At 46.2% G+C, this 18,053-nt stretch overlaps 1 protein-coding gene across 3 annotated transcripts in view; it reads right to left on the bottom strand.

Annotated features, from left to right (window-relative positions):
- Window positions 1–16,112, bottom strand: part of Usp10 (ubiquitin specific peptidase 10) — a 47,683-nt gene extending 31,571 nt beyond the window's left edge. For 2 of the 3 annotated variants that reach the window (XM_038312472.1, XM_038312474.2), the window contains exon 1: window positions 7,189–7,320. In XM_038312472.1, coding sequence (XP_038168400.1) covers window positions 7,189–7,215 — 27 coding nt within the window. In that variant the 5' untranslated portion in view covers window positions 7,216–7,320. Of the gene's footprint in view, window positions 1–7,188; window positions 7,321–15,986 lie in introns of those variants that run through there. The other variant, XM_038312475.2, reaches the window with a different exon arrangement.
- Window positions 16,113–18,053: the final 1,941 nt, after the last annotated feature.

Raw genomic sequence — 18,053 nt, 5'->3', positions numbered from 1 at the left:
AGCCAGTAACCTGCTACATAAAAAACTCAGGACTGAGGGTCAAAGTACAAGCAGAGCTGTGTCTTCAGTTCCATTGCATCTTCAAGTCTAGAAATGACTTGTGGGCGGGCTGGAGAGATGGCTCAGCGGTTAAGAGCATTGCCTGCTCTTCCAAAGGTCCTAAGTTCAATTCCCAGCAACCACATGGTGGCTCACAACCATCTGTAATGAGGTCTGGAACCCTCTTCTGGCCTGCAGGCATACAAGCAGACATGATAAATAAATAATAAATATTTTTTAAAAAAGAAATGACTTATGGGGAAGTTTATAAACTTATATTCTGTAACTAAGTATTATAGAAAATAATACTTGTTATTCTTCAAAAAGTCACTGTTGGGAAGACCATTTCCTGAGGTTATTTGGCTCTGTCTACCAAAACCATAACACACTGAGAACAAAGCTGTCCTCACATAACGCATATCCTTGACCCAGTCAACAGGAGACTGGGCTGATGGCGATGGTGAGACACTGAGACTCAACATGGTCTGGAGTCTTCTCTTGAGATGCTTGGGGACTCGGCCGCCACATTAACTAATCACTTACAACATGGGAAAGCTTATACTGCCATCACTCCCAGCATGGCAGGTGAAAAAAAAAAAAAAACAGAAGAATCGTAGTAAGAAAGGAACCACCCTATCAGAGAACAGAAAACTGTAAAAATTAGACTAAGTTCAAAACACGAATTTAAAAAGCTCAGCTGGTTTTTAGTATCAGAACAGATGTATACAGCAATAGGGCAGTTTTGAAAACTCAAGAAGTACTTTTCCCTAGAATGCTAGGGTATTATTTCCCCAGAATTCCATCCTATAAATATTTTACTCAGGTGTATAAAACATTCTCAGAGACCAGGGATGTGGTGGCTCAGTGCTAAAACACTGGATTCAACTATGATGACAGACAAGGATGGATACAGAAGTAGGATCCAGGAAACTCCGTCTCAGGGAGAGCAGTGCTCAGAAAGCCATCCCCTTTTGGAATATATCCCCTCTTGGGAATAAAAAGACTGCAGATTCACAAAGTAGGAAAAGATATGTATGGATGAGAATTAATCAGACATGTTAGATCTTCTGGAGCTAGGAGTTCTGGTCTACAGGGTGAGTTCTAAGACAGCCAGGGCTGTGTAGAGAAACTATCTCAAAAAAAAACAAAATATGAGCTGGGCGGTGGTGGCGCACGCCTTTAATCCCAGCACTCGGGAGGCAGAGGCAGGCGGATCTCTGTGAGTTCGAGGCCAGCCTGGTCTACAAGAGCTAGTTCCAGGACAGGCTCTAAAAAAAAAAAAAAAAAGCTGCAGAGAAACCCTGTCTCGAAAAACCAAACAAAGAAAAAAAAAAAAAAACAAAAAACAAAATATGAGTTGGGCGGTGGTGGTGCACACCTTCAATCCCAGCACTCGGGAGGCAGAGGCAGGCGGATCTCTGTGAGTTCGAGACCACCCTGGTCTACAAGAGCTAGTTCCAGAACAGGCTCTAGAAACTACAGGGAAACCCTGTCTCGAAAAACAAAAACAAAAAAAAAACAAAAAAACAAAACAAAAAAAAAAAAAAAAAAAAACCACCATTCTGATGGGACATAGTAGTGATGTGTAACAGGACCCTTGATGCTTGGGGAAGTCATTGTCAAGGGTTGAAAAGATGAAAATACTGAGATCTGGAGTCAGGGGACTCATTAAAATTAGGGAGTGTGGGCTACAATTATACTGTATACACAAATACATCTCCCTAGCCAAAGTGACGCATACCTGAGTGGTAACCAGTAACATCCCCTAGGAAGCTGACAGTCCAGGAGTTAAGAGCACTTGAGTCCCATTCCCAGCACCCATGTGACGGCTCACAAGCATCTGTAACTGCACTTTCAGGGAATTCTAGTCCTTCTTCTGACTTTTTTTTTTTTTTTGAGAGAGAGGGTTTCTCTGTAGCTTTGGAGCCTGTCCTGGAACTCTTGTAGAGCCGGCTGGGCTCGAACTCAGAGATCCGCCTGCCTCTGCCTCCTGAGTGCTGGGATTAAAGGCATGCGCCACCACCGCCCGGCCTGACTTCTTAAGAGTGCAGGGTACATAGATACACAAGAAGGTAAAATACCCACATACATAAAATTTATATTTATAGAAAAGAGGAAAAAATACAATTTGCTGATAAAACTGCAAAAGGCAGAGGCCAAGCTCCAGGGAGTGGCACACAAACATAAGAACTGGAAGAAAGACAAAGAAAAGGCATCCTGCTCAGAGTACCTTCTCAGGTTCACCCACAGAAGCATAGATGAGAATCACAGGAAACTAGTGTCTGCCAGCAAGGGAAACTTAAGGTCTGCCATTACTGCGTGGCACTAGGGGGCACTAGAGAACAACATTCTTGGCCCCTAATCTTCTAAAGGCTTCATCTCTAGAAACTGATTTGAATGTCCACTGCCCCCAAATTAATGTTCTTTGCCTTTTGAACAGGTTCCTGGTGATTCAAGAGGCAGCTGTGAGACAAGTAATCTGCAGGACCTTGGTTCTGTTCAGTGCTTTTCAATTTCTAAGGGAGATGGGCAGTTACCACAAGCTCTTACTTAGGACAGTCTCCCACTGCAGTGCACAACTATGCAGGCAGGCTGAGCCCTACCACAGCTAAAAGGGGGTTCTGGTCAGCCTTTCTGTTCTCTGAGAGGTTTAGGCCATTCTTCGAAGCAACAGATGCTGTGAAGGAGCAGAGCCTTCATTCTCTGCAGAAAATGAGCTGGGTCAGGTAGCTCCAAGATGTCTCACCAGGTAGAAGAGCTCCTGGGCCTGACATGGATTAAGCAATAGGTAGGACTGGGGTGGGGCACGCCTGGCATTTGTGAGGCTCTGACCTGCGTCAAGCATGGCAAAACAAAAGAAGCAAAAACTGGAAAGGGAAAACATGGACCTGGAAACAGCGCGCCAAAACCTACCCGCTCAACACTCTGAACCTTGACTAAAAAAGGGAAGTGAGCCAGGTGAAGTGGTGCACACTTTTAAGCTCAGAAGGCAGAGAGCCAGGTAGATCCCTGTGAGTGCAAGGCCAGGTCTACAGAGCTAGTTCCAGGACAACTAGAGCTACACAGAGAAAAAAAACCGCTCTAGAGTGGTGTGGTTGCAAGGATGGGAGACACCTGAAGGTGACACTGCTGAGTCCATGCAAACCAGGAGTTTCACTGACATAACAATATTTACTAAGCATCACCTCCCCAGGCGAACTGTTTGAGGCTGAGGATAATCTGAGCAGATGCTGAGAACTCAGGACATAACAATATTCACAGGCTGTCACAATGCAAGTGCAGGCTGATGAGTGTTACAAATAGCAGGGGAAATGCTTATTTCTCCCCTGACTGAGCTGCAGGAGGGGAAGCCCCGGGCAGAAGGGAACAGAGACATTAGCATTACAAAGCCACTCTCATAGATAGCAACCCACAGCTTTTGGAGAGTTGTGTTTCAGTTTGGTGTCTACTTTACCTCATTTACATATTTTATTCCAACTATTAAAATTCTGTCAGGCTTTAAATTGGCTAGTTGCATATTCTTGGTACTTCAACTGAAAATTAAAGCTAAGCAGTTGCTGCAGACACAATCTCAAAATTAGAAACGATGATTCATATAACAAAAGCCCACCGTTAGCGGCTTCCCAGTCCTTTCTATAAGAACAGCAATGGAAGCCAGGCAGTGGTGGCACACACCTTTAATTCCAGCACTTGGGAGGCAGAGGTGGGCAGATCTCTGTGAGTTCAAGGTCAGCCTGGTCTACAAGAGCTAGTTCCAGGACAGGCTCCAAAGCTACAGAGAAACTCTAAATAAAATAAAATAAAACAAACAAAAAATAACAAAAGAACTTTCCTCAAACTTCACTCACCCACTACAGTGCTTTCTCCCAACAGTGTACATGTGGTTCCCTGTAAAAGCTCTTCCCAGGATGATCAGTGAATCTACAAGCGCCCTCAAGAACTGTCTACCAAACTCACTGTGCACCCAGGCTCCTGCCCCACATCCTCTCCACACTCCAGTCTCCTGACACACAAACTACACAGGCTAGACTTTCTCTTGGGCACTCTGTGAACTGTTCCCCCTGCAACCCTTTCTGAATATTGTCATGTCCTTTTGGGACAGCATTCCTCACTCTAGATCTGAATAGTGACCTGCATAACCTTTCCCACACTTGACTCTGGGCTTCAAGCATAAACTACAGTATATCTTCCATTAATGAATCTATCCATACGAATTGAGCATTTTCCATGCTGTAGACTCCAGAACATAGTGATGAGCAAGCAAAACTCTTCGCCCTAGGCTTACAGAGCAGAAAATGAGCACAAAGCACCCATATCACACCTATGGGAATTCAATGGTCATAAATGCTGGGAACAAAGCCACGCCACGCCACAGCTGTGAGGGGGGGTTGTCATAAGCCACATTTAGGGATGACTTTGGGTTGGTATGTTCCAGCATGGGGGTGTATGGATTAGAAATGTCAGGTAGGATAAACAGAGATGGACACACACACAAGATGGAGTGGGGAACCAGGGGCGTGGGCAACTAGGCAACTAAAGAGCTCTAAATGGGAAGGGCAAGGCCGATGGTCCTAAGGTCTCGGGGACAACTTGCCCTAACTCCAGCCATGCCAGCAAAGGAATGGGCATGCTAACTGGCACTCCCGCACTTGCTGGTACTACAGAATGCAGTCTCTCATTCAGCCCTCAGGACTGTGCTTGTCAAGAGTACAGATGGATATGACACAGTAATTGCAGTAAGACACGCTGACGCACATCACTTGGCCTGAAGAAACAAGAGAAAGAGCATCTTAAAAACAAAGAACTGTGAGTGGTGGTGCACACTCAACAGAGACAGGAGGATCTCTATGAGTTCAAGGCTAGCCTAATCCAGTAAACCAGGATTACATAGAGACCAGCAGAGTTCCAGTACAGGCAGCACTACATAGACGGAAAGAAAGAGAGAGAGAGAGAGAGAGAGAGAGAGAGAGAGAGAGAGAGAGAGAGAGAGAGAGAGAGAGAGAGAGAGAGGAGGGAAGAAGGGAGGGAGGGAGGAAGAAAAAGGAAGGAAAGAAAGAAAAAACAAAGAAAAGGGGAGGGGAGGGGAGAGAAGGAGGCAAATATGGTTGATATGGTTTGGTGGCACATTTGGGAAGTGTATGAGAAACAGTATGATTTGGAGTTCAAAGTCAGCCTGAGCTATGACCTATCTCAACAAAATAATAGGGCTGAGGAGTGCTTGCATAATGCATGCACCATCACCGCCTGGTAAGCCTGTGGTGGTTTTTTTTTTTTTTTTTTTTTTTTTTGGTTTTTCGAGACAGGGTTTCCCTGTAGTTTCTAGAGCCTGTCCCGGAACTAGCTCTTGTAGATCAGGCTGGCCTCGAACAAGCCTGTGTTTTTCTTGGCATTTATACTCGCCCTAGACTGGAGGCATTAAAACATCTTTTGTGACAGGTTATGGTTGTAAGTGGTACAAGTCTTTGATCCTAGTACGAGGCAGAGGCAGGTGCATCTCTGTGAGGTGTGAGGGGTTTTGTTTCATTTTAGTTTTTCGTGTTTTTTTTTCCCCTCTTCCAAGACAGGGTTCCTCTGTGTATCCCTGGCTGTCCTAGAACTCACTCTGTAGTCCAGGCTGGCCTGCTGGGATTAAATGCATGCTCTACTACTGCTGGTTTTTCGAGACAGGGTTTCTCTGTAGTTTTGGAGCCTGTCCCGGAACTAGCTCTTGTAGACCAGGCTGGCCTCAAATTCACAGAGATCCGCCTGCCTCTGCCTCCCGAGTGCTGGGATTAAAGGCGAGTGCCACCACCGCCCATCTGGGTCAGCAGTTCTTAACTACTATTTGATTGCCACTCTTCCTAAGTACTGGGGGTTGATTCCCAGGACCCACAAGGTGGCTCACCACTGCCTGTAACTCAGTCCCATGGTATCACCCTTCTCTGACCTCTACCAGCACTCTATGAATGCGGTGCAGAGATACATGCAAGCAAAAGACCCATACATATAAAGTAAAAATGTTTAAAAAGGAAAAGGAAAAGAAACATTTCAGGTTAATTAGCAGATTCCTCTCTAGTCACTCAGATGACTGACCTACCACTCTTTCCAAAGAATGGTCGGTCCTTTAGGCATCTAGTAGAAGTAATGGACCAACAAGAACCTATTAGCTGAGATCACCTCTTTTTACAGTATCAAGCTAGAGCACAGGACTACAGTGAAGAGTGGACTGTAGGGCTAGAGAGGGACATAATGTCCTCTCTTGCCTCTGTAGGCACCAGGCACATGTGTTGTACATTTATATACATAAAATAATAATAAAAATGTTACTGAAATGTTTTCAGAATAGTTTCTGGACTGTTTGTTCCAGCATATGGCACACTACAACCCGAAGATGGGATCCCAGAATGGAGTGGTGGGGTAGGACAGACTACGGAGACACAGAGAGTGTGGCAGCTCCAGTCCCTGACTCAGTACTTGGGAAACAAAGAGCATTCCAAATCCAGTGAGTTGCCCAGACTAACAACTCAGAGAGACCCTGAAGCCTAACCAAAAACATACGGATGACAAGCAAACTGAAGATGAAGGCTCACTTGGGCACCCTTTCATCTTTTCCTTTCCCATATCGTTTGCGGGAGTAAGTTGCTCACAAATGGCATGTCTTTTTTTTTTAAGTAAAATTAAAATCTGAAAGGACTGTTATCCAAGTGTAACCCACACATTAGCCAGCACAGTAACACCTGCAAGCACGCTTTATTTATTATTAATCAGCTTTATTTCATCCACTCCTTCACTCTACCTTTCATTTGAGAATCGCTATAAGACTCCCTCTGTGGACAGGAGGTCCTGGCCTAGTGTCTTCTAGAAGATCAAAGACCCGCATAAGTAAGTCTCCAGAACCACTGGCTTATCAACCTCCTGATCTAGAGCCCTGCCTCTCTTCTGTGGTGTGTGTGGAATGGTGATAACATATGGCTGCACAGGCCATATAGACCCATGCAGGACCACACAAACCACAGTACCCAGCTACCGCAATGTTCCTTCAAAGCTCAGGGCTGTACTGCATGCCCCTTTCTACCAAATGATCGCACCTACCCAGGAAACCTATTTTGGGTCTTAAATAGAGATGCCTTGGCAGCCACCTAAATTTAGGAAAACGAAAACACTACTTACAAGTTTACAAGCAGGAGATGTCTTCATCTTCTCAATTCAGTTTCTCTCTCTTTTCTTTCTTTTTTAGTTTCGTCAAGACAGCATTTCTCTGTAGTTTTGGAGCCCGTCCCTGAACTAGCTCTTGTAGACCAGGCTGGCCTCGAACTCAGAGATCCACCTGCCTCTACCTCCCAAGTGCTGGGATTAAAGGCGTGTCCCACCACCACCCGCTTTTTTGTTGTTGTTGTTGTTTCTCTACAGCTTTGAATCCTATCTTGGAACTGGCCCAGTAGACCAGGTTAGCCTTGAACTCACAAAGATCTGTCGTCTCTGCCACCCCAGTGCTGGGATTAAAGGCGTGCACCTCCACCACCCAGTTTATCTTCTCAATTTTGTTGTGATCCTAAAACAACTCTTTAAAAAAGAAAGTCAGTCGGGAGATGGTGGCACACGCCTTTAATCCCAGCACTAGGGAGGCAGAGGCAGTCAGACCCAAGTGTAAGGCCAGCCTGGTCTACAGAGTTCCAGAACAGCCAGAGCTATCCTGACTAGAAAAACAAAACCATTTACATATATCAAGATATCAACTGGGATGGTAGTAGCTTAGCTCAGGGGTACAGCACTTGCTCCATCACAGAAAAAAAATTATATTTTAGTAAGGGTTTATACAGGGTTTCTTTGTATAACAGCTAAATTTTAAAACAGAGGTTGGAGGGCTAGAGATTGCTTAGCGGTTAAGAGCACTGGCTGCTCTTCCAGGGGACCTGGGTTCAGTTCTCAGCACTCACGTGGCAGCTCCAGTAACTCCAGTTCCAGAGGATCCCAGCACCCTCAGACATACATGCAGACAAAACACCAATGCACAAAAATTAAATTATTTTTAAAAGGGGCAGGGGGTATGGCTCAGTAAGTTAAAAGCACCAGCTGCTCTAGCAAAGGGCCCAGGTTTCCAGGACCCATATGGTGCTCACAACCATATCTATCCAATTCCAGTTCCAGGGGATACAATACAGTTTTCTGGCCTCCAGAGGGCCACAAACACATGCAGGCAAATGCTCATACACATGGGGGAAAAAATAGAATGGACAGAAACCACAGACCTAGAATTAAGTCTCAATTTCAAATTCTCTCGGGCAGGACCCCTGTTCTGATTTCTGGGGTCCCACCTGACTCCCCACAGCTTTGGCCTTGTGGCTACTATTAGTGGAAGGTAAAGAAGGCAGAAGCATGTGTTTTAATGTTAAGTCCTAGGAAAGCAAGATGGCTCAACAGGTAAAGGCAGCTGCAGTATATAACCAGGACTTGGGATTCATCTCTAGAACCCACATAGAAGTGAAAGGGGAGAACTGAACCTACAGAGTTTGTCATTTGGCTTCCACACATGCACACACATATCACACATCACACATATATAGATACCCTAGCTTTACTTCTCTGAGACAAGCCTAATACAGGCGAAATGCAGAAGATAGAAATGCTAGAAAGCCTCTTGACAGTTGCTAGAATGCCAATAAACCCATAAGTTAATGGGTGGTCCTGACAACACTTAGATAAAAGCAATGTAGTCAAGGTGAACGGCTTCTGTTCCAGCAAAGGCACCAGTGTGTTAGTGTGAGAGCCCCAGCGGTGTAGCCTTGGATCCTTTATGAAAGGGGATTGCAAGTTTGCTAATGGATTCCATTAAATACTCTTCAGCTGTCTAGGTGACAAGGTCCACGACTTGCAAAAATGTAATCCATATATTACTTCAGCCTTACTCTAGTATTTTAAGACATAAAAATGAATTTTTGCAGGACATAGTATACACCTCTAATCACAACACTCGGGAGACCAAGACATGATTGTTACATGTTCCTAGCCAGCAGCTATGACACTGAAAGACCTGTCTTCCAAATTCTGTCTTTGTGAACACAGAGTTGTATCAACCATGTCCCACAAAGTCAAAACACCCAATTAAGGATTCAGGGTACACTCTTTACCAGGCAGCTTCTTTCCATCCCAGCCAGGGTACCCACTGAAATTTACCTATAGGAGAGCTAATGTGGCAGGCTTAGTACTTTTTTACTGAATTGTTGGCATTTTGTTGTTTCTCTGAGTAGTTTTGGCTCTTCTGGAACTTGTTCTGTATCAGGTTAGCTAACCTCCAACCCCCAGAGATCTACCTACCTCTGCCTCCCAAATGCTGGGATTAAAGACATGCACTACCACTGTCCAGCTCTGAGTTTAGTTTTTAAGGAACACTTAGATGCCAACTGACATCTGTATTTCTTCACAGTAAATCTTTTGGATCCCCAATCCCCAGCATCATATAAACCAGCACTGTTAGCCCCCAGCACTGGAAAGGTAGAAACAGGACGCTCAAAAGCCGTCTTTGACTATGTGGCTAAATAGCAAGTTTGAAGGAAGCCTTAGCTACATTTTATTTATTTATTTATTTATTTATTTATTTTTTGGTTTTTCGAGACAGAGTTTCTCTGTGGCTTTGGAGCCTGTCCTGGAACTAGCTCTTGTAGACCAGGCTGGCCTCGAACTCACAGAGATCCGTCTGCCTCTGCCTCCCGAGTGCTGGGATTAAAGGCGTGCGCCACCACCGCCCGGCCCCTTAGCTACATTTTTTTTTCTTTTTTTTTTTTTTTTTTTTGGTTTTTTGAGACAGGGTTTCTCTGTGGCTTTGGAGCCTGTCCTGGAACTAGCTCTTGTAGACCAGGCTGGTCTCGAACTCACAGAGATCCGCCTGCCTCTGCCTCCCGAGTGCTGGGATTAAAGGCGTGCGCCACCACCGCCCGGCTCCCTTAGCTACATTTTAAAGTCTCTCTCTCTCTGTCTCTCTCTCTCTGTCTCTCTCTCTCTCTCTCTCACACACACACACACACACACACACACACACACACACACGACCAGAAAAAAGAAGCAAGGGTTTACCAACATATGTGCACACCCAAAATATTTTTGTTTGAGGTGGGGTTTCTCTGTGTAGCCCTAGCTGTCCTGAACTTGCTCTACAAAACAGGCTGGCCTCATACTAAAAGAGTATGCCTCCTGAGAGCTGGAATTAAAGAAGTTTGCCACCACTGTCTGGCAGTTTTAGAAAACCATAAAGAGAGATGGTGTGGCTGCTGTTAACTAGACACCAAATGACTGAAGGAAGGTTAGGCTTTTGTTTAAGCCATTACTTGTGAGACTCTTAGACCAGCGTAGACTAGGAGATGGTCCTCAAGATGACTGCCCAGCAAAGATGCAGACAGACACAGCTCCCTAAAATAGGGTCCTAAGGATCCTAAAAAGTCAGCCAAGTCAACCCCAGCATTGGGGAGGTTGAGACAAGCAGACCCCAGAGCCTGCTAGCTAACTAGCTTTTCAGCCAGTCTACCTGGAACTAAAGTTTTGGCTTCAGTGAGAGACCCTGCCTCAGGGCACTAAGGGAGGGAAGCACCTAAGTGTAGCTCTCTGGTCTCTGCATGCACATGGCCACGCACCTACACACAGGAAGCAGCCCCGTTCCCATGTGTCCTGTACAGCCTCTCAACTCTCCTGTGAGTATGAAAGTTCCAGGAGGAGGTCCTTGAGTCTTCTGATACCAGTCCCAAATCCCTTTTCTATCCCAACAGTCCCAACAGTTCACCTGTCCTGTTCCCATGAGAATAATTGAAATAACAGGTGTTGAGATGGGCAGAGAACCGGAGCAGGCAGCTTCTAATTTTCTAGGTCTTCCAATGAAAACTGGATCACTGCCAAAATTTCTCAATACTAAGAAAATAACCAGTTCACAAACATCTGTAATCTGAAGAGTCACATTCAGGTTTCTTTTAAATCACATTTTTTTTTTTTTTTTTTTTTTTTTTTTTTTGGTTTTTTGAGACAGGGTTTCTCTGTAGCTTTGGAGCCTGTCCCAGGACTACTAGCTCTTGTAGACCAGGCTGGCCTAGAGCTCAGAAATCCGCCTGCCTCTGCCTCCCGAGTGCTGTAATTAAAGGCATGTGCCACCACCGCCTGGCTAAAAATCATACATTTTCTGATCTTTGAAACAAATAAACATGCATGTGGACAACCTTTATGTTCCAATTTATGTTCATTCTGCTTTTTTCAGACAGAATTTTCCCAATACTGGCCTCAAATTCCCAACCATGCTCAGCCTCCCACATGCTGAGGTAAACATGTGCACCAGCAAACTTTATCCAATACGTGTTTTGTTTTTTTCTAATTTTATGAATGTGGTGTTTTGCTTGCATATGTGTCTGGGTATTGTGTGCATTCAGTGCTTGAGAATGCCAGAAAAAAGTGGCAAATATCCCGGGACTGGCGTTACAGGCAACATTCTGAGCCACCACATGGGATCAAATCCAGGTCTTCTGCAAATACCATCACCTCCACAGAGAACCATCTGTCCAGCTCCCAACACTAGTTCTTAATCCAACCTGTCCCAACAGGATGGTCACAAAAGGCCTTTTAGGAGATCACTTCCACAGACAGAAAAACTGCAGTCCAAGCACAAGCAAATCTTAGAAATGAATAGTGCCCTGCTGAAGTGGCACTAAGAGACAAATGACACTAATCCGATATCCCATGGCCAGCAATTCCACTGCAGACACATGTGTCTACTCTGTGACAGTGACTCTTCTTGTGTACCAGTCGACTGCAACGCACTAGCCTAAGGACAAATTCCAACAAGTGCTGCTAACCACTTCCCATACTTTGGTAAATTATCAGTAAGAAGTGGTCCCCACAGGCAGTGGTGGCACACGCCTTTAATCCCAGCACTCGGGAGGCAGAGGCAGGCGGATCTCTGTGAGTTCGAGGCCAGCCTGGTCTACAAGAGCTAGTTCCAGGACAGGCTCTAAAAAAGCTGCAGAGAAACCCTGTCTCGAAAAACCAAAAAAAAAAAAAAAAAAAGAAGTGGCCCCCAGTGACATTAAAGGTATCCTAAAACTTGATCCACTGTTCACAAGTACTTACACACCTATAATTTTCAAAACTAAAAATGACTTAGATGTACCTCATCCAAATGGAAATGACAGTTGTTCCCCATTCTTGACAATCTAGCCTGCATGAGGCAATCACCAAATTATGGCATCTTTCTCCTTTCAATTTCCAATGTGTGCTACTGTTCAAACCATTCTACTTCCACACAACATAAATGTTAGCCCTAGAGAAGAATCCAAAATGCAGTCTGTCCACTTACTGCCCACCACCATTCTGTGTTCCCAACAGGGTGGGCTGAAAGGACATGAGGGTGAGGCCCTAAACACAGCAATAGGCATTAAGGAGACTCCCAGTTCCTGCACTTCTTATTGCACATAGTCTCAAAATTGACTGAAGTGTCTTACTGTTGTTATGTTCAACCCCCCCCAAATATTCAAATACCCCGTTACCACTTCAAAACTGCTATTTATTTCAGTTGCACCCACCCTGTAGGACTGTGGTTCTGACGGCACAGCAGAGTAGGGAGCTCAGGAAACTCAAGCAGGAGCTGTGCCAGTCTCAAGTCTGAGCGGGGCCACGGTTCCCTGGCACTATGGGCTACATAATAAAACATTGTATCAAAAGTATCCTTTTAAGAATTACCCTAATTTAGCCATCAGTTACAAATTACTTCCATGACAGTTTAACACTCGGCCATGTGCTATAAGCTACATCCAAGAAATTCCAGCATGAAAGATGTCAGGGTCTGTGTAAAGGAGAAAAGAAACCAAAAGCAACCTCTCCAGCCTGGGTATAGAAACAACACTGTGGACTCAACACAGACTTTTTTTCAAGTACAAAGCATGTTGGTAGCTTCAAATTAATCCCCTCAACTCACTGAGCCAGTTCTGACAGCAGGCATGCCAGATTCACTTCCAACTCAGGTGACAGCTCCTTCCCGAACTGGTTAGGCTGGGGGACAGGAACGCACCCTACACTATGTTTCTAAGTTCTACACTGTTGCTCTTTAATCCATAAAACAGGGTTCAAATAGTTCAAAACATGAAAATGGCTACAAAATATGACAGTGTTAACCTGTAACCTCTGCAAGTCCACTGAAAACTAACCCTTATCTGAACCTGTGGAAACTACTTCAAGGAAAACCTAGCACACGCCTTTAATCCCAGCATCCAGTACTTGGGAGGCAGAGGCAGGTGGGTCTCCGTGAGTTTAAGGTTAGCCTTGTCTACAAGAGCTAGTTCCAGGACAGCTAGAGCTGTTACAGAGAAATCCTATCTTGAAAATTAAACAAACAAACAAATAGGTGAATGAGTTGAAAAGAGAAACCAGTTTATACATCATCGAGGCTAACACACGGTAAACTGCCAGTAGTTCATGAATGAATAAATGAACTAATTGTTAAAATACTCAGAACAAGACAGATCCAATAGTGAAATCTTGTCTTGTTTCTTTTCTTTTTTCGTGTGTGTGTGTGTGTGTGTGTGTGTGTGTGTGTGAGAGAGAGAGAGAGCGAGAGAGAGAGAGAGCGAGTGCTCTCATAACCCAGGTGGCCTGAAACTTGCTAAGTAACCAAGGTTGACCTTGGACTCCTGAACCTGCTGCCTTCACCTCTCCCAGCCTGAGGTTACTTACAGGTGTTTAATCTTACACAGCTTTTCTACTACTATTCTTTTAAAATTACAACAGGACTCAAACTATCACCTTTCCCCCTTTCTGCCACTAGACAATCCAAGGCACTGCTAACACTTATGTTTAGCTAGACCTGCCAGTCTGACTCCTGAAGAGTCAGATTGCAAGCTTCCAAAGCATCACTAGTATTTCCATCAACTTGACATTGTTCCTGGTGATTGAGAAAGCCAATTAAGCTTAAATATGCTCTGTTCATCTCAAAAATCACAAAAAAAAAGCATTACGTTACAGCTCAGTTCAGAATGAACTCTACAGACTAACTCCAAAATAAAACAAGGCAGTCAACTAGAATTTGTTTTGAGACAAGCCCTCACTATATAGCTCTGGCCATCCTGGAACTCACTATGTAAAACAGGGTGGCCTCAAACTCACAGGGCTCTGCCTGCCTCTGCCTCCCTAGTGCTGAGACTGAAGTTATATTTGAGTTGAGCAAGAGGCTGAAATCTCCCAAAACCTCTGAGGAAGGGCTGGACAGACGACTCCAAGGTTTAAAGCAGTTGCTCTAGCAGGGAACTCAGGTTCCATTCCCAGCACTCATACAGAGGCTGACAGCCATTCTAATTCCAGCTCCAAGAGAGTCAAAGCTCTCACCTCGCTTCGATAGGCACCAAAAAAAAAAAAACAAAAAAAAAAACAAAAAAAACCGCATACACACAAAGCATTTATTCACATAAAATTTTTTTAAAAAAAAGGCCAGGAGGTGGTGGTGCACACCTTTAATCCCAGCACTCAGAAGGCAGAGGCAAGCAGGTCTCTGTGAGTTCGATGCCAGCCTGGTCTACAAGAGCTAGTTCCAGGACAGGTACCAAAACTACAGAAAAACTTGTCTCAAAAAAATTGGGGAGCAGGGGCGGGGAAAGGCTAGCTCCAGGACAGGCTCCAAACCTACAGTGAAGCCCTGTCTCGAAAAAAAAACAAAACAAAAATGGTCGGAATATAGCCCAGTGTGGCCGTGAATGACCGGAACCCCCAGCACCTTGGAGGCAGAGGCAGGCAGTTGTCTGAATGTCAAGCCAGCCAGGACTGCGTTGTAAAGATCTGTTTACCACTTTAAGAATACTCTGAATAATAACATTTGTCAAAAATATTTTTCAACAATTGCAAATTCCCTTTCTATTGCAAAGAACTACACCAAATACAAAGGTAAATTTACAAAAGGAGGGAAAAGGTCAAACAGGCAAAGTTCTGATTTGATCTAAGAAACACCACATATTTAATAGAACTGCAGTTTCTCCTAGGATCTAACCTTTCATTTAAAAAGATTTCGAGGTTTAAATCCATCATACCTTCATTGAAACCGTTATTAAAATAACCTTTCAAAAGCACACGGTGACTCGTGGAGGCAACCCCACCAGGCTGAGGCAGAAGAATGCCAAGTTAGAGACCAGCCTGGACTACAGAGGGAGACCCTGCCCCAAAATAAAGACACAAACGTTTTTCAAAGGTGGTCTAACCAGATCGACCTCGCCTGCCAGTAAAGACCCAGCCACCAAAGGTTGAGATTTGGCTCCCCAACCACTTCCCACGGCTCACTTTATTTCTCAGTATGGCAGGGGAAAAAAAATCATTCAGAGATAATTATAATAAAAGGAGACAATTTCTAGTCTAGCTCTGAGACCTCAGCGAACGCCGGGCCCAAAGCAGCCCTGAGAAGCAGCACCACGTGCTGACTTCTCATTTCTCCGAAGTGCGTCTTATCAAGGGGTCTAAGCGAGCAGCTCCCGCACCGAGAGCAAGGCGCAGCAGGCTCTCCGGCCTGCGGCGCCCCAACCTAGCCCGGGCTCCGTGCAAAAGGTGTCAGTCCCAAACCAGACAGTGTGCCACCCCATGGGGTTCCCAATTTTCTATGCAACAGTATCCCGGAGGCGAGGGCCGGGTCCCCAAGGCGCCGTAGCGCACCAACCACCCGAGTCGCTGGGCCAGAGCGTCGTCCGGGACTGTGCGTCTGCCGGCGGGGCACGCGGAGGCCTTCCCCGAGACCTCGGGCGCTCTCGAGGTGGCTCGGGCGCTCTCGGGGCGGCTCGGGCGCTCTCGGGGCAGTTCGGGCAGCCTCGGGTGCTGGGGCGCGCGGCGCTAAGGGGCGCGGCGCGGGCCTAGGCCGGCAGCGTGCCGGCGCCTCCCCCACCGCCCGGCCGCCGCGCACCTCGCGCTTGCCGCCCCGAGGCCTTTCCGTGGCCCAGACCTCCCGCCCTGGACGCGGCCCGCGCTACCTGCGGATTGTGGAGGGCCATGGCGGCCCGTCTCAATGAGGCTCGGCGCTGCTCTGCCTCCTCACGCCGCGTCCCCCGTAGCCGCCATCTTCTCGCCGCACAGACACACTCGCATCAGCCGCCGCGCCTGCGCACTGAGCGCGCCGCGGGAGAGCAGGCGGCGTTCTGCGCCTGCGCGCGACAGGTGGGCGTGTGCCCCGGCCGGCGACCCTTCCGCCCGCGGTGCGTGGAAGGCGGCCGCTGCGGGCGACGGCGTGCGAATGGAGGTGGCCACGCACCCCTAGACTGCTACGTGGAGTCCCGGCGTCTGCTCTGCGGCCGCATGAGGTCGGCCCTGAGCATCGCCACTTGCGGTCCCGACGGATCTTTACCGTCTGGAGCGCTCTCTTCTGACCGTTCATTCATTTTTTCACTCTTCATTCTCCACTAGCTTTGCCTGGCATTAGGGAAAAAAAAAAAAAAAAACTGTTTGTAAAGCACAGGAATAAACGTTGAGGGAGCCAGTGAGATGACTCAGCGGGTAATGGAGCCTCCTCCTTTACCCTTGACGACCTGACTTCCATCCTTGGGATCCACATGACAGAAAGGAAAAACTGACTCCACAGAATTGTCCTCTGATATACACAGGGGCACACACAAAATATACTAATTAATTCGTTTTTTTTTTTTAAAAAAAAAAAAAAAAAAGATCTCGTTGATCCGGGATTGTTCTCCTATAATCTCAATACATAGGAGGCAGAAGCAGGAGGATCGTCCATGAATTGCAGGCGAAGTTCCAGGTCACGCTGAGCTACGTAAGGTGACTCTGTCTCAAAACAAACTCATACTCAGATCTTAACACGCCGAGTAGTCGATGTTCCTTATAGCACGCATATGCGCGTACATACAGGCAGGAGGACGATTGTTAACCCACCACATACTGCAAGAAACCCTTGCTGAGCCCCCTACCTGACTACACAGTCTACCATCCATCCCCATTCTGTATGCCTTTCTCTTAGTCCTCACTGCCTGTGACCGAATGAAAAAAACATCTTAACTCGAGGTCTTATTTTGCCCGGCTCAAGCTCACCCTTCCACTGTGCTGTATGTGTTTGGAGGCGTCACATGTCTCCCACCCAACGTTTAGTAAGACCTGATGCTGCTTAGCTTCAGAGATTAGGCCTGTCCAGGAGGAGCGTCCATAGACTATGGCATCTCATTTCTGAAAAACCAGGCTCACTGTTTCATGGACTGTGGAAATTGTCGGACTGTTAATGTGCCCTGACGATAGCAGGCTCTCCTAGATGCTTGTTGGACAAGTGAAATCAGTCAGGACAATTATCAAAAAGCATCACAACACCTGGTTTCTCTCCCAAGCATTGTCATGACCAGTGAATTCCCACAGGGTGCTCTCAAGAGGGGGTTGGAGGCATAGTTCAGTAGAAGTGCTGGATTCTGATGCTAGCACTACACACAAAGAGGATTAGTAAACGAACGTTGTATTTGCTGAACAAGTTTGTACTTGCTGTAATCCTAACACTCAAGACTCGAGAAGCTGAGGCAGGAGGATACAGAGTAACAAGTCTCAGGCCAACCTAGGGTAAAAGTAAGACCCTCTGAGGTTGGGAATGTAACTCAGTTGGCAAAGTACTTGCCTAGCACACATACATGAAGCCCTGGGTTTTATCCCAAGCACCAAGTAACCTGAATGTATTGGCACACTTTTGTGGTCCCAGAACTGAAGAGGTAGAGGCAGGAGGATGCACACCAAGCCAGGTTTGATTTACTGTTTTTGTTCTGACAAAGACGTTCACATGTGGATCCCTACGGACACCTGGTGTCTTGCTAATGTTAGAATGCAGAAGCGGTGCTGTACTGTCAGCCCAGCTCCTGAGATTGAGGCAGGAAGATCATGAGTTCAAGGGCGCCCTGATCCGGAGAACCAGGTCCCGTCACAAAAGAAAAAAGTAAGAGGAAGGAGAAGGAGGCAGAGGCATGGTCGTGTACACCTTTTATCCCAGCACACCAGAGAGAGGGGAATGTAGATTTCTCTGAGTTTGAAGCCAGCCTGAGTTTACTAAAGGAGTT

The sequence above is a fragment of the Arvicola amphibius genome, chromosome 15, assembly GCF_903992535.2.
Source record: "Arvicola amphibius chromosome 15, mArvAmp1.2, whole genome shotgun sequence".
Taxonomy (NCBI): Eukaryota; Metazoa; Chordata; class Mammalia; order Rodentia; family Cricetidae; genus Arvicola; species Arvicola amphibius.
This window is presented reverse-complemented; position numbering and strand designations above follow the sequence as displayed.